The 22,911-nt window shown below is 34.5% G+C and overlaps 2 protein-coding genes across 2 annotated transcripts; both read left to right on the top strand.

Annotated features, from left to right (window-relative positions):
- The first annotated feature begins 2,556 nt into the window (after positions 1 to 2,556).
- LOC132179149 (putative serine/threonine-protein kinase At1g54610) lies at positions 2,557 to 9,581 on the top strand. The gene is made up of 7 exons (XM_059591802.2): positions 2,557 to 3,389; positions 3,729 to 4,013; positions 4,150 to 4,467; positions 4,638 to 4,865; positions 6,463 to 6,563; positions 7,071 to 7,191; positions 8,987 to 9,581. The coding sequence occupies exons 1-7, from the start codon at positions 3,048 to 3,050 to the stop codon at positions 9,281 to 9,283; spliced, it is 1,692 nt and encodes a 563-aa protein (XP_059447785.2). The 5' UTR covers positions 2,557 to 3,047; the 3' UTR covers positions 9,284 to 9,581.
- A 2,576-nt stretch (positions 9,582 to 12,157) lies between these two features.
- On the top strand, positions 12,158 to 13,306 carry LOC148587716 (uncharacterized). Its single transcript, XM_088513887.1, has 2 exons — positions 12,158 to 12,447; positions 12,798 to 13,306. Exons 1-2 carry the CDS (start codon positions 12,290 to 12,292, stop codon positions 13,159 to 13,161), a joined length of 522 nt encoding a protein of 173 aa, XP_088370013.1. The 5' UTR covers positions 12,158 to 12,289; the 3' UTR covers positions 13,162 to 13,306.
- Positions 13,307 to 22,911: the final 9,605 nt, after the last annotated feature.

Raw genomic sequence — 22,911 nt, forward strand, 5'->3', positions numbered from 1 at the left:
GATGTAGTAGTATTAAATGTAAAATTAAATATTGTCGCTCACGGCTTTGTTATTTAAAAGCCAGAGCATTACAGTTATTGACAAAACCACTAAAGTAATATGTGATGTTGTACGGGTGCTAAGTGCTATCCGGACGGACTCTTTAAATAACGAAGCGATGTTTAGAAGAGCGGTTGCCAATGGCCTTGTTAAAGCCACCATTTTTGTGGAGGCCTTGATAAGGTGTTTACAATGTTGTTCTAAGACAAGCCAAAATGTTCTTAAATCTCGCTTTTAACAAATGCACTGCAACAAAAAACCTTTTTCTTCACCTAATAATCTGTGTCCCAAGACTAAATTAAACATCGTACTTAAATAATTATATCGTTGTAAACGTAATCAACCAAGTATGGTGATTCGGTGAAGTTGCTTAAGCATACTCTTCCTAATTTGATTGTGACTTTACTTTTCTTTTTTCCCTTTATTTTACATTTAATATCATGATTTTGATCCAACTCCATCCACCTTCCATCCCCTAAAAAATAAAATAAAAATAAATAAAACACATAAACAGATTTAGTTTCTTTCTTAAATCGGAAAGTACATTTTGCCCCTATAAACTACAACGCATTTTCACTTTGCCTTTATGAACTATCAACTGTGACACTCAACCCCATGAACTACCATTTTGTGCCCAAATCTCTATTCTGTCAGTCAAAGACGTTAATTCAGACGATCAAAGTGACAATGAGTTGTAGTTTATGAGGGCAAAGTGACGGATAGGCCTTCTGAGTAGCCTTTGACTGACGAAATGGGCCTTTGATTGACGGAATGGGGTTTTTGACACAAAATGGTAGTTTATGGGAGTTAGGTGTCACAGTTGGTAGTTCATGGAAAGAAAAGACCAAGGCATTGTAGTTCATGCGGCAAAAAGTACTTTCCCCTATATTTAAATCTAAAAGGACTACCCTCATTTATTTTTTTGTTTTTATTATCAGTTAAAAGAATAAAAAAAGTGAAAAACATGAAACCAATATCCGGATACCTTTTCTCAACAAAAAAAAGAGCAGCTCAACTGCTCAACTATAAAAACCTGTCAAGGAATTCATCTGTCAAAGCATTCAAATAAGCATTAATGCTCTAAGCATGGCATCATCACCACAAAGCTCATGCAGATTCTTCCACAGAATTAAGGCTTCTCCAAGCTGTTTATACAGCTTGAAGTAAAATTCTTCTTTATAAATCACTAATCACTGATTTTGCTGCCATAAAGACATCTAATCAAGCTCCTCCTAATTGTCCCTTTCATTTCGTTTTCATCCAACCTACTTTATTATGGAATAACAACATCATCGTGAAGTGTGATCTATCCTCCCATGGTCAGCATAAGCTCACCCACCTTAACAACCTTGTTTCTTAGTCTTTGTCCCTTATTTTAAATATCTCAATCTTTTTCAGATGGGTTTATCAGTTTATATTGGGGATCTTGACCAATTTTTTTTTAATCTAAATCACTAATAACTTGAGCAGCAATTACGAGAAAATTCAGACGAGGTTCACATGCTCAAATATTTTTTTGGGTCGTCCATCCATCTACAAGCTAGATATCTGAGTTGCTATCTGAAGTTTAGACCGAAGCTGAAAAACAATTGAGTTAATACATAAAAATCATGCAAAGTTAAATTATGTACCAATTGACAACACAAAAAGTAACAAAATTACTGAAGATCTCTATTTTTATAATAGTTGCCATATTAGGTAACTTATCTCTATCTCAATTACAAGTCAAATGCAAGCCAATCCTTTGAATTCCAACGTCAGCAGTACACATTTGCTGCTCGATGGAGGAAACTTTTGATTGCGCCATATCCTCTTGCTTGTCTTTTAATTGCTTTCCCACAAAACTCTCCCTTTTTCTTTTGGTGCAATTCATAGAACTAGCTTTTTGTTTATGTTTCACATACCATGATTTGAAAAGGATTTTTAGCTACATTCCTTCCTCATTAAGACATAATACATACATACATACATAGCTTTTTGTTTATGTTTCACATACCATGATTTGAAAAGGATTTTTAGCTACATTCCTTCCCCATTAAGACATAATACATACATACATACATACATACATACATACCCTCTTTTTTTTTAAAAAAAAAAGCCCAAATCTCAAGCGAAATTTTTAATAAAATAATAAAGTCAGTCCAAATCTCAACCATGGTCCTAAAACCAACGAGCCCTTAAAAACTATTATCAACCAGATTTTTTTTCCCTTGTTTTCAGCTCACGAGCAAATAGTGAACCGTATTGCCGTATTGGTGCGACGTTTCTCAGGAGGGTGTGGAACCCACGGCACCTTCCCACCGACTACCGCCAATTACAGTTCGCCACATCAAAACAAAACTCTATCAAACGCAGACACAACAACTCTCAGGCCTTTCCTTGACGTGGCGACAACTTATTGGTTCGCTTCACGTACAGCATCGAAGTTTCCCCCTACCGAATCACCCCCATATTGAGAAGGACAATTTGACTTACCTGGCTCACTTGCTGTGTGTAGTGTGTATAGCTCGCTCGCTCGCTCTGTCAGGTGGTCAAAAATACAAAGACCAGAAAGAAGAGAGAGGGATCCGATATTCTTTGCTCTTTCTTATACATTCTTTTGGTACAGAGATCTTTGAATCCCGACTGAAAAGTCCAACGGAGGACTTGAATTTTCCCTAAAATCCTCATAAAAAAAAAGAAAAACACTCTCAAGACTCACAAACACAAAAAGCTAGTGTTATTTTACTGTACTCTCTAGCTTTTCCTTTGTTGAGAGTATTATAGCTGGGTGTTTTTTTTGACTTCAAATCATTGCTCTCCCACACTTTTGTCTCGCAAAAGCTTCACTCTCTTCAATTAGCGTATGCGCATTCTGGAATCACTCAAATCTCTCTCTCTCTCTCTCTCTCTCTCTTTCTCTCTCTCAACCTTTTTTTTTACACGCATTAGGGTTTCGGGATTGTGTTTGGATGGAGAGAAAGTGAGGGAAATGCGGTGAGAAAATGAGTCGATGAGAGAGCGAGATGGGGTGTGTGTTCGGGAGAGAGGTATCGGCGAGGCCGAGCTCGGTGGAGGAGGAGAGGAACGAGGAGGTTAGGACTGAGAGAGCGGAGAGAGCCGAGTCTGAGGTTGCTGAGGCTCCAAACGGTGGGAATCGGAAGGAGAATGAGGAGGAGGAGAGGAGTGTGAAGTCGCGGAGGCGGTCGGGGAGGCCGAGGCCGAATCCGCGCCTTAGCAATCCGCCGAAGCACCTGCACGGCGAGCAGGTCGCCGCCGGCTGGCCCTCCTGGCTCTCTGCCGTCGCTGGAGAAGCCATCAATGGGTGGACGCCGCGGCGGGCCGACACCTTCGAGAAGCTTGATAAGGTAAGCGATCTGTTGTTACTTAATGTGAGGTACAGTGTAGAGTCAAGGTTCGAAGAGAGAATTTCATAATTTTTAATCAATATTCTAACAAGTTACTATAATTTCAGTTTGAATACGTGCGTGAGTTTCCTTATTTTGATGATTGTTAAGAAAATGTAGGGAAAGAGATGGAAAGGAATTGTTTAGGTTTCTATAAATAAGAAATGGTCCACAATTTCGGAATATGGTTAACTTGACTTTTTGGAAAAATCAAATAAACCTAATTTTTTAAAGGAGATATGGTTAGTTTAGTAATCTCTTTATTTTCATTAAATCTGTGTTTGTATCTGTCATGATTAGATTGGGCAAGGTACGTACAGTAATGTGTACAAAGCGAGGGATACTTTGACGGGGAAGATTGTTGCATTGAAGAAGGTTCGATTTGACAATTTGGAGCCTGAGAGTGTAAAGTTCATGGCCAGAGAGATTCTCATCCTGCGCCGTTTAAATAATCCAAATGTTGTAAAATTGGAAGGCCTGGTGACTTCGAGGATGACGTGTAGTCTGTACCTTGTGTTTGAATATATGGAGCATGATTTGGCCGGTCTTGCTGCGAGCCCGGGAATCAAGTTCACAGAAGCTCAGGTATTGCCAGTCTTGCTTTGCCGGCTTTTGTTAGATAGTCCAAGATATCTATGCCTGGGTAAATTTTAATCCGTTGGCCAGTTATCGTAAGGAGGCCATGTTGTTTCCTATTTCATATATATTATGAATATGGCAGGTCAAATGTTATATGCACCAGCTGTTATCTGGGCTTGAACACTGTCACAAACGGAATGTGCTGCATCGTGATATAAAGGGGTCTAATCTTTTAATTGACAACGAAGGAGTTCTGAAGATAGCTGATTTTGGATTGGCTTCCTTCTTTGATCCTAATCACAAGCAGCCTATGACTAGTAGGGTGGTTACTTTATGGTACCGACCTCCAGAACTTCTTCTTGGGGCCACTGATTATGGTGTAGGTGTGGACCTCTGGAGTGCTGGTTGCATTTTAGCTGAGTTGTTGGCAGGGAAGCCTATCATGCCTGGTCGCACAGAGGTAACTACCATATGTTTGAATGAATTCCTTAAATTCGTTTATTGCTTCCTTTGGGATGATTAATGTTGTGGAGGTCTGTAGTTCTTAAAGTCACTTGAAGTTTGTTTTGCACCCAACAATTGCTTTTGTTGCTACTGTTGTTACTGACGTTTATCTTTTATGTTACTTAGGTGGAGCAGCTTCACAAGATATTTAAGCTCTGTGGTTCTCCATCTGAAGAGTATTGGAAAAAGTCAAAGTTGCCACATGCAACAATATTTAAGCCCCAGCAATCATATAAGCGATGCATAGCAGAGACATTCAAAGATTTTCCACCATCGTCTTTGCCACTAATCGAGACCCTGCTTGCAATTGACCCAGCTGAACGTCAGACTGCCACTGCTGCATTGAGGAGTGAAGTGAGATTTTATATTCAACTACTATTTTTAATCTTCAGATTGCCTCTTATTAGCTATTCTATCTTTTCAATAGTGGCTTTTGCATGGCTGGTTTGCTTAAGATATATTTCAAGCTACTCAAATGTCTGAATAAATTTTAAGGTGATGTATAATGTCAGATTGATGTATTGATAAGAAAGATATTGCATTCTAGAATTAGTATTGCAAATTGCATTTGGTCATATATCAATGAGAATCCATGAATGAATCTTGTTACCTTTTTTTATTGTGACTGTTGTTATGTCCATTATTTAGATGTGGTTATTAAAAAACGTGCATCTATAGGTGAAGCATACAATTGTCTTCATCCTTTTTAGTCATCCCTTTTAGGGTTAGCCTTCTTGTGTTCCAGGTTTCTTTCAACTGTTAATTTGTTGCTACAACTAATACTTATCAAAAAAAAAAAAAAAAAAAATTTGTTGCTACAACTAAAATCTCTAACACTTGCTATGTTCTCTACTGAGAAAGTCTAAAACTACCATGTCTTACAAAATATTTCGAATGAGAACTGCTAAACTTTGGTATTGATAGACAAAATTAAGGGTCTAAACTATTTTGGCTACTTGAATGCATTCTGATTTTCCTGACATAAGATTCTCTTAGTACTGTATGCCATAGATTTTAGCCATCCAAATGTATTAAGTCTTTGACTTTTGGACCTATCTTTTGCTGATACTACTGGATTTATGGGTTTCTTTTTCCCCCCCTTTAAATGCAAATATGGTTATTTTGACCATTGTCTAAAAGATTGTTTGCCCATTTTCAATTTTTTCTCCCAAATTGAAACAATTATTAAATGAGGATATGGATCAATGGAAGGATTCAGATGAGAAGAGCCAAGCCTAATCAAGACACATCTTTAGCCGCTCAGTTCTGTTTTAAATCGATTGGTTCAAGTTTGTATTGAGCGCTAAACTTTGTAGTGCTCATGCTTGGTCACGTAGGTTTTGTTGAGCTTGAGCTCTTTACATGCCTGGGCTTATTCGTTAGCTGAAGCCATGGTTTATGCCTTTATAAAATAGCAATCAATATTCTTACCTTGACAAATGAACATGGATCCTCTAATTCATGGTCCTAGTGTGTATCCACTCAAAGCTTACTTTCATCGAAGTTTTTTATTTGTATGGAGAGCTTTTCTTTAAGTATACCCTTTGAGTATTTAAAAAAGATCAAATATCATTATACAATACATTCTCTGAGTTTTCCATTCAGGCCAATCTTGGCAATCCTTAAACTTGACTTGTTGAGAAACAAGTCCAAAGGCTGTGTTTTAGCCTGTTATGTTAAGCTGAGAAATAGCTGAAGGGAACTTATTAATGACCTGAGGTGGAGCTTTTCACAGGAAACTTGTTTATTTGTCAGTCCCAGTCAGTATTGGTTTTATCACTAGAACAGGATATTTTCTACTTCTTTGTTGGTTATTTGCTCTGAATCTGAGTTGAATATCTGTGTTTCCATTAGTTTATAATTATTAAATATGATATGCAAAATAATTTGTTTGGAACTCTTTTACTTCACCTCTACTAATTATTGTATATGTGATGGGTTTTTTTGGCAGTTCTTCACAACCAAACCTTATGCATGTGAGCCTTCTAGCCTTCCCAAATATCCTCCCAGCAAGGAGATGGATGCTAAGCTACGGGATGAAGAAGCTAGAAGGTGGAATACTGCAATTAATTTTAGTTTCTGATTGTTCGTCTAATCAAGTTTGGCATTAGTTGATTTCTCAAAGCACATGATTTTTGAACTTTTATAACGTTATTTGGGTTCTTTGTGAAGTGTCGTCCAACAATCTGAAAAATCGTAAAGTAATTTGCATAAGAAATTTAATAAAGGAAAAGTATTGCAAAATGTTTTGACAATTTTCATATATAACTCAATTTTGGTGCCTCTATAATATGTCCACAGCACCATTGCTTTGTCATATATATATGGAACAAGTTGAAATTTCCTCATCTGATGAATGGTTTTCTTTTCATGCTTTTACCAGCCCAGTCATTAGGCATTTCTTCTTGTATTTGTTAATTAGTTTCTAGATCATTTGAAAATTCATTTTCGTCATCTTCATCCTCTTCTTTAGCAAATACAAGATGTCGTATGATTGTCTAAATATCTAGCATATGTACTCTTTCCAACTCTAACCTTAAATGAGCTTTATGGCTGTAGATTGAGAGCTGCTGGCAAAGCTAATGCAGATGGTGTGAAGAGATCTCGGCAACGCGATCGAGCTGCTGTAAGGGCATTTCCTGCTCCAGAAGCGAATGCTGAGCTTCAAGCCAATCTTGATGTATGTCAGATAATTTGTTTCTTTCAGCAAAAAATCCTTCTAGCTTTTTTTTTTATTTGTGTATTTAAGTTAACACAATTGCTGAGGCTTCAGTTGTTTCGATGGACAGAACAAGTTTCTTATTAGATTCCATGGCATTTCATGGATTAGGTTTTTTGGGGAAGAAAATGTTACCTTGAAAACTTGAGAAGGAACATTTTCAAAGTTACACCTTTATTGGCTGATTATGTAGACGTATGAGTCCAGGAAAAGAGGGGCCCATGGACCTCCATAGTTGGCACTATCTATAATTCCTGTGCTTCTTTTTAGGAAAAACAATTCATGGACCTCCATAGTTGGCACTATCTATAATTCCTGTGCTTCTTTGTAGGAAAAACAATTTAAAACACTTGCACACACAATACCCTGGAAAACAAAAGAGCCTGTTGTTAGTATATGGTTACCACCACCCTTAGGGGAAGCATATGGTATAGTCACTTCTTTAACATAATAGGAGTGACAAGCGACAAAAACTGACTTACACACCAATGTGGAGCAAGCTGGTGTGGGCTCAACTGTGTTGTTGAAGTAATAATGGAAGAGAATGCGTGTGGACTTGGTGAGAAATGATATAAAGAACACTTGGAACCTTGGAGAACTGGTAGTATGAGCTTGCTCAATGTCTGATTTAACTGGCCTGGCTTGTAGAGAGGAACTAGCCTACACTCATTGCGTTTTAGTCTTTGTGAGGAAGTTACAGAATGCTGTGGAATGGGAAGCCTCCAAAGGAAAGAGGGTGGAGAAGAAAACTGGTGTCTGTCAATGTGTCTTGTAAATATAATCTTTGTTGTCATGCTCCACTACAAGTAGTGGATGCAAGAATATATCACTCCCAAATTTTAAACCGGAGGTGTATATGTTTGTGTTTCTAGATGTGCAAGGGAATATGTGCGTGTGCACATGAGTGAGCAAGTTAGTTGTGCTTATGGTACAAGTTTGGAGTTGTCTTGAAATTGTCAATTTGAGATATAGGAAGCATTATGTAAATAAAAAGTCAGAAAAACAATGACACCTTTTTTCAGCGTCAGTCCGTGATAGAATTTCAAAGAAATAAGGTATCTGTTTTATATTGGTTTCATGAGAAGAAAATGCAACATTTTTCCCCTTCAAATGTCTCACATATTATTAGTAAATAAAGTGGATAATCTGTAAATGTCCAACTTAAGTTTGGCATGTATGGACCTATGTCGCAATCGAGTAGTATATGACCTACAAATAATGGACAGCAGGGCATATCGATTTGCTGGGGTCAAAATTGGATGATCTAACATTCTAGTATCTGTGCCAAGCATTTTTATCTAATCAGACTAGCCAGCAGTGGATGCTAAGTTCTAGGTAGAGTAGAACACACCCTTGGAGTATGTTTGTTAATGTGTGTTGGGGGGTGGTATTTGTTTTTGGTTTGAAAGAATATTCTGATGTACCGTAAAGGTGAAAACTGTTTTTGTGTGTTGAATAGTGTTTCGTGTTTTAGGTTATTTGTTAATGTATTTCACTTGAGAATAGAAAACAAAGTCATTAACAAAACATTGTTTGTATTCGTCTTTGCTGGTTTGAGCCCTGCACACTCTCTCACGCGCACAAACACAACCCATGTTATTAATGCTTCCTCCCTGCACTAATGTAGTTGTTTCATTCCTGCAGATTTTAGTCCTCTTGCAGGTTCTTATTGTATAACTTCACAACTAAAGCCAGTGGAGTTACTTTCAATTGAATATTCATGCTAACTATAGTTTTATGTTACTTCCTATGACAGAGGAGGCGACTAATAACACATGCAAATGCAAAAAGCAAGAGCGAGAAGTTTCCTCCTCCACACCAAGATGGAACACTTGGGTATCCTTTGGGTTCTTCACACCATATTGATCCAGTTTTTGATCCTCCTGATGTTCCATTCAGTTCTACTCACTTCACATATTCAAAAGCACCTATCCAAACTTGGTCTGGCCCATTGGTGGACTCTGCTGCCGGTGGTGCTCCAAGGAGAAAGAAACATTCAGCTGGTGATGGTCATCCACATTCAAAATCATCAAAGAAAGACTCAAAAAGATAAAAGAGTTCTACTGGGATCAAAAAGACACAGGCATGTAATATAATTTTTATGCATTTGTGAGAATATTCATGAAGCTGTCTTATATTCGATCCGGGAAAGCCAATTAAATTGAAAGGAGAGGTAAGATATATCTTGTAATCCAGTTTTCACATTTCTTGTTCTATTTTTGAATTGTGAGAGGCTTCTCAATATTGTATATTTTTTCTTTTTTCTTTTTTTATATATACTATTTCCCCTTTTGAGTTGAAGTACTCTATTAGTTATGTGAATTTCTTAATAAATTTGCTTTGGGAACCCTGATCTTGTGTTTGATTTTTCTTTTATTTATAAATTTGTAACTTCTTAAATTTAAGAAGCTATTCGTATCTGGAGAGGTTAATTCAGGCTGTTCATATTTAAATCCTTATTTCAAGTGTTTTATTTCTTTTTAGAAGTGAAATTTTATTAAATGTTTGAAAAAAATCACATGATTTGAAAGAAAATAATAATAATAATAATAATAATAATAATAATAGCAGTATGCAATCCCATCACATCCCCAATAAAGACCATTGAATTAGATGATCATATGGGTGCGCGCATAATACGTAAGAATTCCAGCCGGCGCATCTGGACCTGTTACTGTTAAGAGTCCTCAGACAAGGGTCCTAAAGCTGTGTGCCCCATTATTTGGTGACAAGTGACAACCACCACTCTACCTTATGCTATGAAGCTGAAATATGCACATTAAAAAACTTGAAAAGTAAACTTTTTACACCCTTTTATTACATTTATTTTAGACTGATTGATATAACGTGCTTTAAGTGGTTAATACTTTTAATTATTTAGGTAATTTATATGAAAAGTCACTTAAAATACGTCATGTCAACTAATCTAAATTAGATGTGATAAATGATTGTAAAGAGTAATATTACTTATTTAAAAAACTCACGTATATTCGTTCAACAAGTATTTCCTCATACATTACACTGTAAATATACTAAAGGTCCATTTGGATTTGTGGTTAAAAAATGCGTAATTCAAACCCAAAAAAAAAAAAAATTAAAAAAAAAAACAATTTCAAAATGTGTGATTTAAAAACACAAATTTAAAGTAATAGTTAAGTATTTGATAAAATCGTGATTTAGTATTTAAATTAGCAGTTTTAAAAAAAACCCATCCCTTTGCCTATAATTCGAAAAGACATTTTTCTACATTTTAAAAAATACACTATTAAATAATACAATTTTTACAATTTTGTTTAAAATCACACTCTTGGCTTACAAAATAAAAAAGGGTCAAACGACTCTAAAGTAAAGTTGGAAAGTGGAAAAGCACTTAACTATTCCATTTGATACGAAAAGTCCAAAGGCAATACTGCCTTAATACCCTCTTTTATATATATATATATATATATGAGAAAAATTTACTTTACCCCACCTGAAGTTTCAGGGGGTTTTCAATTTGAACCCTAAAGTTTAAAAAGTGGCAATGTACCCTCCCAATGTTTCAAAAAATTTCAATTTAAACCTTTCGTTACAATTTCCGTTAAATTAGACGGAATTTTTTTTAAAAAAAACCTGAGAGTAATTATGTAATTTTAGAGATTTCCGTCCAATTTAACGGAAATTATTAACGGAAGGTTTAAATTAAAAATTTTTGAAACATTGGGGGGGGTACATTGCCACTTTTTAAACTTTTGGGTTCAAATTGAAAAACTCCTGAAACTTCAAGGGAGTAAAGTGAATTTTTTCCTATATAAGTACATTGAAAGAAACCAAACTACAAGAAACAAACAGGTTAAGGAGGGTCTTTCCCACTTAAGAGAAATAGACAAAAGAAAGAGAAAAAGGGAATGCTATTAAAAAAAAGATCTGGCTGCGGCTCAACGTGCCACATAATGAGCACAGAAGTTTGCACTTGTATTAACTTTCCTAGCTTCCCAAGAAAAAGCAGAAAGAATAGAACCTAGAGTATTTGAAATGACATTGGAGATGTGCTAGTCTTTGGATTTTTGTGGGAATTGTAGAGCTGAGATCACCCTCTTATATTTCTTTGTTTCTAACCTTTTCCTCCTTAGCAACTTCAGCAGAAATAAGCAAAATAGCTATTGAAAAGGTACAAAATTTTAATTTAGCTACTCATTTTTTCATACACGCTCCAACAAATTATCTATTCTACTTTTTATTTTCTTTAAATATTATTTTGTGTGGGAGAGAGTGTAAAAGAAAGAGGAGGAGAGAGATAGTAAAAAAAAGAAATTGAGAGAAAAATAATAATAAACAAAGTTTATAATGTGAATAGTAAATAAGATAATCAGTATATTTACTATTTATACGAGAAGAAAAACTACAAAATGACTATTCTACTAGAGAGGAAAAAATGCTAATAATAGTCAAATCTAACTATTATAAAAGATTTGCCTATTCTCCTAGAGATGCTTAATACGCTATGGAAGTAAATGGCAAATGCATTTACATATGGCTTGGTAAATTTTAGCTAAAAAATCTTTTATTTTTTTATTTTTATTTTAGTTATTTACTTCTTCAAAACACCTATATTATACTCGCTATTATAATTACTTAATTTTAGTATTTTATTTAAATATTATTTCTTTATTCACTTTCGCTATGCTCAAAAGAAGAGAGTTTATTAATTAATATATGTATCCCTCTTTTTGACTAAGTTGACTAGGCCAACGCAGATGAATTTTTACCCATTTTTTTACTATTTTGACTGGCCCACGAGAATACTGCTTAATAGTCTTGAATGAAAGGTAGGTTGAAGAGGAGCGAGCAGTTGCATGCTGGGATTGAAAATTTGAAAGGCAGGTAATTGGGTAGCTTTGGACCTTTTACAACAGGATAAATGCATTCAAATAGTCTCTATATATTTATATTGCTAGTGCCCCAACAGAACTGCAAACTCAAGCCATCACCGCCATGAACCCTTTATCTTAATTTCTTGCTTTCACACAAGGCAGAAGCACTGCTGGAGCCTGGAGAGTTGTTGAACTTCAAGGCCTGAATGAGACCACCGCCTCCTGCTGGGCCTGGCGGGCCTCCGCCTCGGCCTGGCTGGGGACCTCCTGGTCCTGGAGGTCCTCCGCCTCCCGTTCCGTGGCCCGGACCGCAAGGCTATCTGGGTGGCTTCTTCGGTGGACTCTGCAACTCCATATCTTCTTGGTATGTGAAAATTCTCTCTACTTTTTTCTTTTTTTTGTTACTATTCCTGTCTTCAAGAAAAAAGAAAAAAAAAAAAGACAAATAATAAACAAACCCTTTTCCATTAGAAGAAGTTGAGAGGCCAATTTTACATGCGAAAATGAAGTTTCAAGCTTTATATATATATATATATATATATATATATATATATATATATATATTTCTCAGAATGCATGTCTAGCTAGTCTTGCAATATATATATTATTTCTGAGAATCCATGTCTAGCTAGTCTTGCAAAAAGCAAGTAGGTAGAGGTAGATTGGCATGTTCTTTTGATAAAAACCTAACAATGTGCTTTCTTTGGTCGGCAGCGTCTACTTCCTCTGCTGCTGCTGGTTGATACAAGACTGCTTTGGAGGCCCACCTGGGCCTCCTCCTGGCCCACCACCACCACCACCTCCTCCTCCTTTTCCTCCCCCTCCTTATCCTGGGTCACCTCTTCCACCTGGTCCCCCGTTCCCTCTTAGTACTCCACCTCCCCCTTGGCCTCCTGAACCACCGGTTGGCCCACTTGGCTCTTATATTGATCTGCCTCCCCAACCTCCACCCCCACCCCCACCCGGTCCTCCTGTTGGCCCATTTGATCCTTTCGTTGGCCCACCTGGTCCTCCTGGTGGCCCATTTGGTGGTCCTCCCGGGCCTCCTGGTGGCCCACCTGGACCTCCACCTCCTTAGTCTCCTAATAAATATGTTTACTGGACCTTTTATTTTCAGTAATCCCATTTTTAACCTTTGCAACCGTGATAGATGTCGATTGATGTTCAGTAATGGCAGGCAGTGCTGAAAGTAAATGTACTCTCTAGATGTTTTTTTTTTTCCTTGGACAATGTATTCTACGAATCTACGGATTGAAAATAACATATTTATATTTCAACTTCTCATCAAATATCAATCCTACAAAATAATTCAACATAGGTCCATGCATATGCAACTGAATGTTTCAACTAAAGATGGAGAGCGGCTAGCCCAGGCCCGTCTTGAAGCACTACGCTCATGGTCATGGAACCTGGCCATCATGGGCTTACTGGCCCAAGTAGGGCTCATGCCCATATGAGACTTAGCTCCATTGGCAGTTTATTTGCACCAAAGCAGTTTGAATATATGGCTTTTTATTTGTATTAAAGGCCCATTGGCTTTTTAATACCATTCGAGGTAACCATCTCTTATTTCTTCAGGCTCTAGCACCGCACCACACACCATTTATTCAATTGTTTCATATTTTTTATCAATCCGCATGTTCTTTAAACCAAGTTGTATTAAAAGGACGACATAATTTTTCACATTGTCTTTGTGAAAAGTTATGATTAACTAGTTGGTTGGCAACGTCTTTTTGTATATATATTCTTAAGATTTTGCTTGTATCATTAGGATGATAGTTAGAAACAAAAATTTAAAGTAAGGATCTATTGACAGATTCGTTAAATTCACCTTAATAATTATGAGCTTCCTTAAAATTCAACTGGGTCTCAATAAAATTATTTTTCTTCATAATCTTAGGTAACTACAATTATATAATAAAAAATAAACATACATATTAATTTACAATTAACTAAAGAACAATCTAAATACCAAAGTTTACATAGACAATCTTATTACTTGATAGTAAATTTAAAAATAAATTCATATAAAAAATTTAATTACATACTTGAAAATTTTCAAGAAACATAAACTATTTGTTATTGGAAATTGTGCAAACTGCAAAATTGAGGCAAAAAATATTATCAGATTTTTTGTTCTATTCTTGCCGTGTACACTGAGCGCCACTTGAGAGAGATAGAAGAAAACAAGCCCATGGTATAAATCTTGGGTATAACATACCTTTGAAAATCGGTTTATAAAGAAAGAGTGTTAAATAATTTATATACACATGGTTAAGATTAGACTTAATTCATGTGGGATATTAGGATCATAACATACCACCACGCTTCTATGGCCAAAGTCCACGGCGGCCCACTCTATTGACACTGACCCGATGGTAGCATTTTCTCTTTTGGTGGCTCCATTCACCTATCAGTATTTTAATCTAGCCTATAAGTCGCCCCCTTGTGACTCGAACTCCTCGACATGGTGGCTAGCTCTTATACCAAATGATACAAACCTTTGATAGAACTCACCCTTGAAAACCGGTTTTCAAGGGTGAGTTCTACCTAAGATTTGTATAATTTGGTATCAAAGAATACTCCATAGATCGTTGATTGCTATAGAAAACAATCAACCTGACTGCTTTGATACCAATATTACGTGAATGCTTTTACATACCTACAACGTGATAGATTGTTAAGTTTTGAGGGAACCTAAAACCTTTTCAAACACGTGGTTTGTATTAATTTTCTGCTTACTTTATTCATAAAGTAATGGCTTTTAAATAGGCAAACTATTACAATATTTCTAGGGCTGAGTCATCAAGACTCTTAGGCCTCGTTTGGTTCGCGGATTGTCTAGTCCATTGGAAAATGATTAGCTACCACTGGGAATAGATTAGTTAGTCCTATTCCTTTGTTTGGTTGTAAGTTGTAACCCTGGAATAGACTACCTAATCCTATTCCTTCGTTTGGTACAGTGCAATATGTTGGTAAATGGAATTGTATTGTGATCTTATTTCCTAAAATACCCTTATAATATAAATACAATTTATATTATTAAGGACTTTCATTCTTTTTTTTTCTTTTTTTTTTTGAAACATAAACAATTTTACTATAATTTTTTTTTTTTTAGTTATGTCATGTATATATAATTTTATATATATATACACGCTTGAACAGGTATGAATAACCTGTGTTCAAGTGTGTGTATATATATCAGTGTGATTTTTAATTCAGTTATATATATATATATATATATATATATATAACTGAATTAAAAATCACACTGAGAAAGTATAGAGAAAGAGAGATGGAGAAACAGAATAATAATAAAAAAAAAAAAACCCTAAACAGAATCAAAGAGAAACGATACAGAGAATCAAAAGAAATAAAAAAACAGAAGAAAAATAAAAAAAATCAGAAACGTTTTGGGTATATATATATATATAAACACACACGCTTGAACATGTATGAATAACATGTGTTCAAGCGTGTGTGTATATATATATACGCTTGAACACAGGTTGTACGCTTGAACATAGGTTATATCTATATATATAACTGAATTAAAAATCAAACTGAGAAAGTATAGAGAAACAGAGATGGAGAAACAGAATAAAAAATAAAAAATAAATTTTTTTTTTTTTTTTTTAAAAAAAAAGCCTAAACAGAATCAAAGAGAAACGATACAGAGAAGAAAAAGAAAAGAAAAAAAAGAAAAAAAAGAAAAAAAAAAGAGAAATGTTATAGAGAAAAAAAAATCCAAGAAATAGAGAGAGAATGAAATAACCAAGAAACAAAGAAGAGAAATCGAAGAGAAGAATGGGGGAGAGAGATCGCTTGCGCAGAAAAGAGAGATCGTTGCTCTTTGAGAGATGGAGATCGTTTTGCAGAGTCTCCTTGAGAGACATGGGTGCTAGAAGGGTGAGGTTTTTGTGGGCAATTTACACGATAATTTTAATCCCACAGGAAAGGATTAGCTAAGCCACTCGTTTTTGAGTGACTTAGCTAACCCCGTGTATATAGGATTAGTAATCCCATGGGAATAGCTATTCCCGGGAATAGAGTGTTATCAAACAAAGGACTAGCTATACCTAGTGTTAGCTAGTCCAATCCAAGGGTCTAATCCGCGAACCAAACGGGGCCTTACATGGAAAAAAATAAAGACAATATCAAATAAAAATAAACACAATAAAATATTCTACTATATCATATATTTGAATATATGATACTATTAATAATCATTCCGTATGAAACTTCGTTCTTGTAACGGCCCATGGTCCTGTTTTCATATGGAGAAGACTATTAAGCACTCGTCACCTCGTTTATTGGTTGCCTTGATTTATGTGGTGTTTGAATTGGAAAATGGGGATTTTGGAGTTTAGTTTAACTTCTATGGCGTTTAAATTGGGGGAAAAGGAATTTTGGAGTTTAGAAGATCATGAAAGAAAATGGCAAATAATAAGATGTCTTTATCTTTTTCGTTTTATGTTCTACTTAAGGTGACATTCTCTTATTAGAGCGAAGAAAAAAAAAAAAAAAAACGCAATTCATTCAAAATTTTTATAAAAGTAATTCTCATACAAAAATATTGGGTGTACATGTGGATGAGGGATGTAGTTATTTGCAAGAGGTGTGATACAGTCACAACTTAAATTTAACTTTGGCCTAATTTATAGACCAAATTTCTCTCTCTACTTGAAGGCTCTCTCTCTTTCACACGCAGTTTTTTTTTTAAAAAAAAACTTAAAGATAAAAGTTAGGTCAAAATTGAATTTAAGTTGTACCTTTATCATTTTCCTTAATAACCACATCCACATCATGTTTTTACAATATTGTGGTTAGTATCTGCTATCCACATTTTATGTAACGTGCCTATTTTAATCTCTTGGGCCTTCTTTGGATCTTTATTACGGCTTATTTTAAACGATTTTAAAAATGATTTAAACCGATTTTTATTTGTTTTTAAGGCTTAATGTTTTCAAAATATATTGATTTTACGTTACCTGTGCATTTTTGCCAAAGTGAATGAGTGAATTGTGAAAAAAAAAAAAAAAAACAAAAACAAAAACAAAAAAACTATATATATATATATATATATATATATATATAAAATTCAAAAGAGATATGCTAAAATCTAATAAAAACTCTATATTTTGCCTATAAAAATTCATGTGACAAGATGCCGCATCATTTTTTTTTTTTTTTACAAAAAATATGATGTGACATCTTATCACATGAACTTTTATAGGCAAAATATAAAATTTTTATTAGATTATAGTATTTCTCAATCCAAAATGACAGCAATCCAATGAATTTATTAAATATAATATATATATATATATATATATATATATATATATAAAAAGGGTATTCGGAACTTTTGCTAACAAGATTGCATGTACAAATACAAATGGCAGATAGCGTGCACGACAAGGCGTTTGGAAAATTGGAAAGAATTTGTTTTGACTACCTTTTTCACGTTTCTCACCAAAATATGGTTTTTGCCGTTACTTTTGACCGTTATAATTTTGTAGAGGGCCTCTAAATTGGTTGAAACTTGGCTTTTTTATTTTATAAAAATGGACTAGAAAGGAAACGGCCAATGGAGAGGCGGCGCTTGTTGGGGAGAATTTTTTATTTTTTATTTTTTATTTTTAAATAAAAAAGCTAATCATTTATCATGCAGATGTCTGGAATGGTGGGCTATCTAATGTCACAGGTCATGGTCATATTCACATGTTGTCATGACTCATGATCATAGCATAAATAATTTAGTCAGATCCACTCAATTCTTGCCAACCATGAGTCATCACCCATAATAGAGAGGATTCTCAATGTGAATTTGATTGCTCTCAATCATGTACACGACACAACGCACCAACTAGATTGTCTATTGGATTGGATTAAAATATTAAACATCAACTATATATAGTTGATGTGGTCCGTCTTGATTCATCCACTGGCCCCATTTTCCTCATCCTTACTACTTATTTCTCTTCTCTTTCTTGATCGATAGTTGAAAACTATATAGATAAGGGTTATTGTGCTGAAAAATATGTGTAGGGCGAAAAATTTCTAGATTGATCCATCAATTTCTATTCTTAACTACTATTATTCTTTTTAATTAAAGGTAAGATGTCAAAGATTACATGGGTTTAAAATGGTTAGACTCTCCAATATCGAACTCCAAACAAAAAATACAGTACATCAAATACAAACAAATAGTAGAAATAGGAAAATTTTTACAAAATTCTCTTCAACTTTCACGCGTTTTAAAATTATCTCTTCAAAGTTTAAAAACTTTCAATTTAAGGTATCAAACTTTCAATTTTTTGTATTGTTTCCTCTTGGTTTAGATTTTCCGTTAAATCTTTACAAAATTTCTAAAATACTCATTTTTTTATAAAATAAAAATTATGTAAAATAAAAAATTATAAACAGGGATGGAGGAAGGGGGGACTAGCAAGGGCCCCCCAAATGACAAAAAAAAAAAAAAAATTAAGGTAAAAACAATTTTTAATGGTTAAATTTTTTTGTTTTGCTAATGGGTCCCTGCCTCCGTCCCTGATTATAAAGATTCAGATTAATAGAATTTGCAAAAACACCCACACCCGAATCTTTACAATTTTTATAAAAAAAAAAAAAAAAGTATTTTGAAAATTTTGCAAAGATTTACCGAAAATCTTAACGAAAGAAGAACGTTGCAAAAAATTGAAAGTTCAATACCCTCGATTGAGAGTTTTTAAACTTTAAATAATATTTTCAAAGTACATGAAAGTTGATAGAGATTTTATAAAGTGTCCCTTATAAAATAAATTCAAAGTAGTGTCGGCTTTGAATTTAATTCAATGACTCGTTAGTCTAAAGTGACAATTTGGTAAGCAATCAATATACACTCTAGGAGTCAAGAGGAGGCAGCAGACATTCCAAATCGCTACCACCCGAAGTTAAGAACCACAAGTCAAACCCAAAGGAAAAAACAAGTAAAAAAGAAAAAAGAAAAAAACATATGTTTGAATACATCTTCTCTCTTTTGAAAGACAGTTCAATGTGCACTTATAACATGCCAGTGTGGGTTGAGTTTAAAGCAAAATAAATAGATGAGAAAATTATGTACTTACTCGTTATTAACTATATTTAATTTATAATTAATGTATTCAATTTGCAATAAAATTATTGTTATTGTACTTGTTGGACTTTCTTATAAAAACATATGTGCTTAGCTTAGGATCGAAATAATATTAAATATAACCTCATGTGCATAAAATATAACATTTTAAACCACAAGTTGAAAAATTAATTAAGCTCAATCCAAAAAATGAAGTGCAGTTAATTAACTGACACGTGGCAAGCTACATGCACGTACAAGATAAAGGGGTATCTCCTCCAATTGGGAAGAAATTGGAGATTCTCTAATTGTTAATCATAGTCCTTCATTTTAAATCCAATGGTCTATAAAATCATTTAAATCTCGGTAAAACAAAAGCCAACATTTAATGTCTCGGTTATATAAAAAGCAGTCGGTATTTTATAGACCATTAGATTTAAAATGAAGAGTTACTATTAACAATTGGAAAATTTCCAATTTCTCCTCAATTGGAGGGAATCTCAATTCGATAAATGGACTAGGCAATAATTAAGTCGGTGGATCTTTGCAGGAACAAGTATTCTCTTCAACTGATATGTTATTTTTATGGGAAAAATATAAAAAGCCTCCCAAACTATTCACCGTTTACAATATAACCTTCTAATGTTCAAAAGGTACTAAAGTAACCCCAAACTACCAAAATATATTAAAAAAGTCACTTATATTTTTATATTCTTATAATACCCATATTCTTTTCAAAAATAAAATAATAAAATAATTGTAAATAAAACCAGACAATTTTTTTTTTTTTAAAAAAAAACCAATGGGCGAATAAATACCAAAAAAAAAAAAAAGAAAGTTTTTTGGAATAAATAATAAATAATATGTCACTGTAGTTGGCCTAAATTACAAATTGCATCATGTCGTATTAAAGTAATATCAAAGGTACAGTTCTTGAGATATTCCAAAAAAAAAAAAAAAGTACTAAAGTAGCCCATCAAACTACCAAATTGATTTTACTTTAATACGATATAAAACAATTTGCAATTTAGGCCAATTACAGTGACTCATTATTTATTTATTCCAAAAAAATTATTATTATTTTTTTTTTGTATTTATTCGCTGATTTTTTATTTTAAAAATTGTTTAGTTTTTTTTACAATTATTTTATTATTTTATTTGTTAAAAGAATATGGGTATTACAGGAATATAAAAAATAAGTGGCATTTTTTTATACATTTTGGTAGTTTTTGGGGCTACTTTAGTACTTTTTAAACATTTGAGGGCTATATTGCAAACGACTGATAATTTGGGAGACTTTTTTTTATATGTTTTCCTATTTTCATCGTGCAATAAAGGACATCTATATCGTCTCAACTCTTGCAGTTGTATGGGAAGTTAATTAATTAGGGTATTTCAAAGTACCCTACCCTAAAATATATAAGGGGGCATATTGGATGACAATTTTTAATCTCACCTATTGAATTAAACAACTAATATTTTTCGTGTTAGGTTGTTAGCATGCACATGATGTGTCAAAATTGTCAATTCTAAATGTCATGTATTGGGTTTGAGTCGTGTTGAGATATTAAAACTATATAGGTCAACCTCAATCTGAACCGACTAATTTACATGATCCAACGTAATCATATCAAGAATTACCGGCCCTATAAACACGTAACATTAACCTTAGATAAAATTAGGGATTAGAATATGGATTGGGTGACCAAGTCTTACGCGTAGAAGATTCAATATGATCTTGCTGCCCACGACATGTAGCCCCGTATATAGGATAATTCAAATTCTCATCAAAATTCTAAATAATTGAGGTTGATTAATTCAAATACGTACACTCTAAAAAGAAAGTAGGATAATTCAATATCTTGTTTGTTGGCCAACGAGAGGCAAACATCAGTCACCTAACCGGCAAGATGCGTACAGACTTTAACTTCTCGAGTGGCTTTTGGTTTCGAAACTTGTAATTCAGGAAACAAATTAAAACGACTTACAGCTGAGGCCTCAGCCTCGAAATCAGTAGCAATCAGAAATGAGATAAAAACAAAAAATGGGTAAGACGACAATCTCGCAACAACTTGTATTATTTTGAATTACGGATGAATTAATTAATTTTGGGTCACATGTATAGTGTTTTGTGAAACAGATCATAGGGGGCCTTGAGTGACGTGGACGTGTTCCCGGTGTTGCCGACTTGCCGTGTTAGTTAATTTTACACCATCTCTCCTCTTTTTGTGTTTTTTCAATGCAGGATTGAAGGGACGGACGGCCGCGTAGAACGCTGCCTTCGATCAAAATCCTCACATGGAGATGGGATTTTAATTAGTATTTAACAGCCTCATCCGTGAATATTATTATGATTGACCCTTTATTATTATTATTATTATTTGGGGGAAAATATTTGAAATAAAATAAAATGTATTACTTTATGATAAAATGTATAAGAAGAAGATTAATTTAAGGAGAAACTTCACTTACCCCCTATACTTTCGCGCTTTTTGCAGACACCCCCCTATTGTTCAAAACCTCTCACTTTGGTGTATCAAACTTTCGTTTCCTTTCAAATACCCCCCTACCGTTAACTTTTGACCTTTCTACCCCTAATTTTTTTTTTAAAAAAAATAAGGGCACTATTGTAATTTTTCACCCTTTCCGTTAGGATTAAAATCCTAACAGAAGGGGCAAAGTGAATGGAAACGAAAGTTGAATACACCAAAGTGAGAGGTTTTGAACAATGAAGGGATGTCTGCAAAAAGCGCGAAAGTATAGAGGGTAAGTGAAGTTCCCCCTTAATTTAATTTGTACTTGAATCCGATCTCATTTCCTTTTAGAATAATATATATATTCTATCAAAACTAACCCAATCCAATCCAGAAGATGCATGCACAGAAGATCAAAACATAAAACAAATATTATCCTTAGAAATAACAAAACAACCGAAATTGCCGTACCAAGAAACTTTCTTATCCACAAACTGTATTACCCACCGGGCCACCCCTCTCTCTCTCTCTCTCTATCTTTTCAAGGAAGCATAGTGCCGTGGGCTGTGGTCAGCAACCAACGGCCATGGAATCTGAGAGAAGATACAACAAAAACTTTGGCAGAGTCTACCCTGGGCATGACTCATGAGTCAGCAGGCACGCAGCAGCCCGTGGGTGTTCGCCACGTGTCAGACCAATCCAAACAGCATCATTAGATTTGTGAAATACTTAAATAATAAAGTAATGAGATGGGACCCTGTGTGTGGTCGTTGGCATGACGTGGCCTTCTAACTTTCCACGTCGATTCAATCATCCACGCTTTTCTCCATATCCACATAATTAATATCTACCGAGCACACATTCTCTCATTTTTATCCCAAAACTTCATTAAAACGTGAAAATAGGAGATTATATGAGTCGAACGTTCTAGCATTTGAAGTTTGAGGATAAAATTTACAAAAAAGTAATAATAAAAAATTTGAATTATTGAAGGGAGCATTATTTATATTAAAAAAAGGGGAAACTTCAGAAAACCCCCCTGAAGTTCCAGCCGATTTGAAAAGACCCCCCTGAATTTTCAAAGCTCTCACTTAGACCCCCTGAACTTTAGTTTTCTCTCACTTTGGACCTCTTTAATATTAAACTACGTCGTTTTGGATGTTTTATACCCATTTTACCCTTCCTCAAAACTATGTCGTTTTGTGTCCTAAAATCACAACACATATTCAGCCCAAAACGACGTCGTTTTAAGCATAAT

This window comes from Corylus avellana, chromosome 2 (genome assembly GCF_965113065.1).
Source record: "Corylus avellana chromosome 2, dhCorAvel1.hap1.2, whole genome shotgun sequence".
Taxonomy (NCBI): domain Eukaryota; kingdom Viridiplantae; phylum Streptophyta; class Magnoliopsida; order Fagales; family Betulaceae; genus Corylus; species Corylus avellana.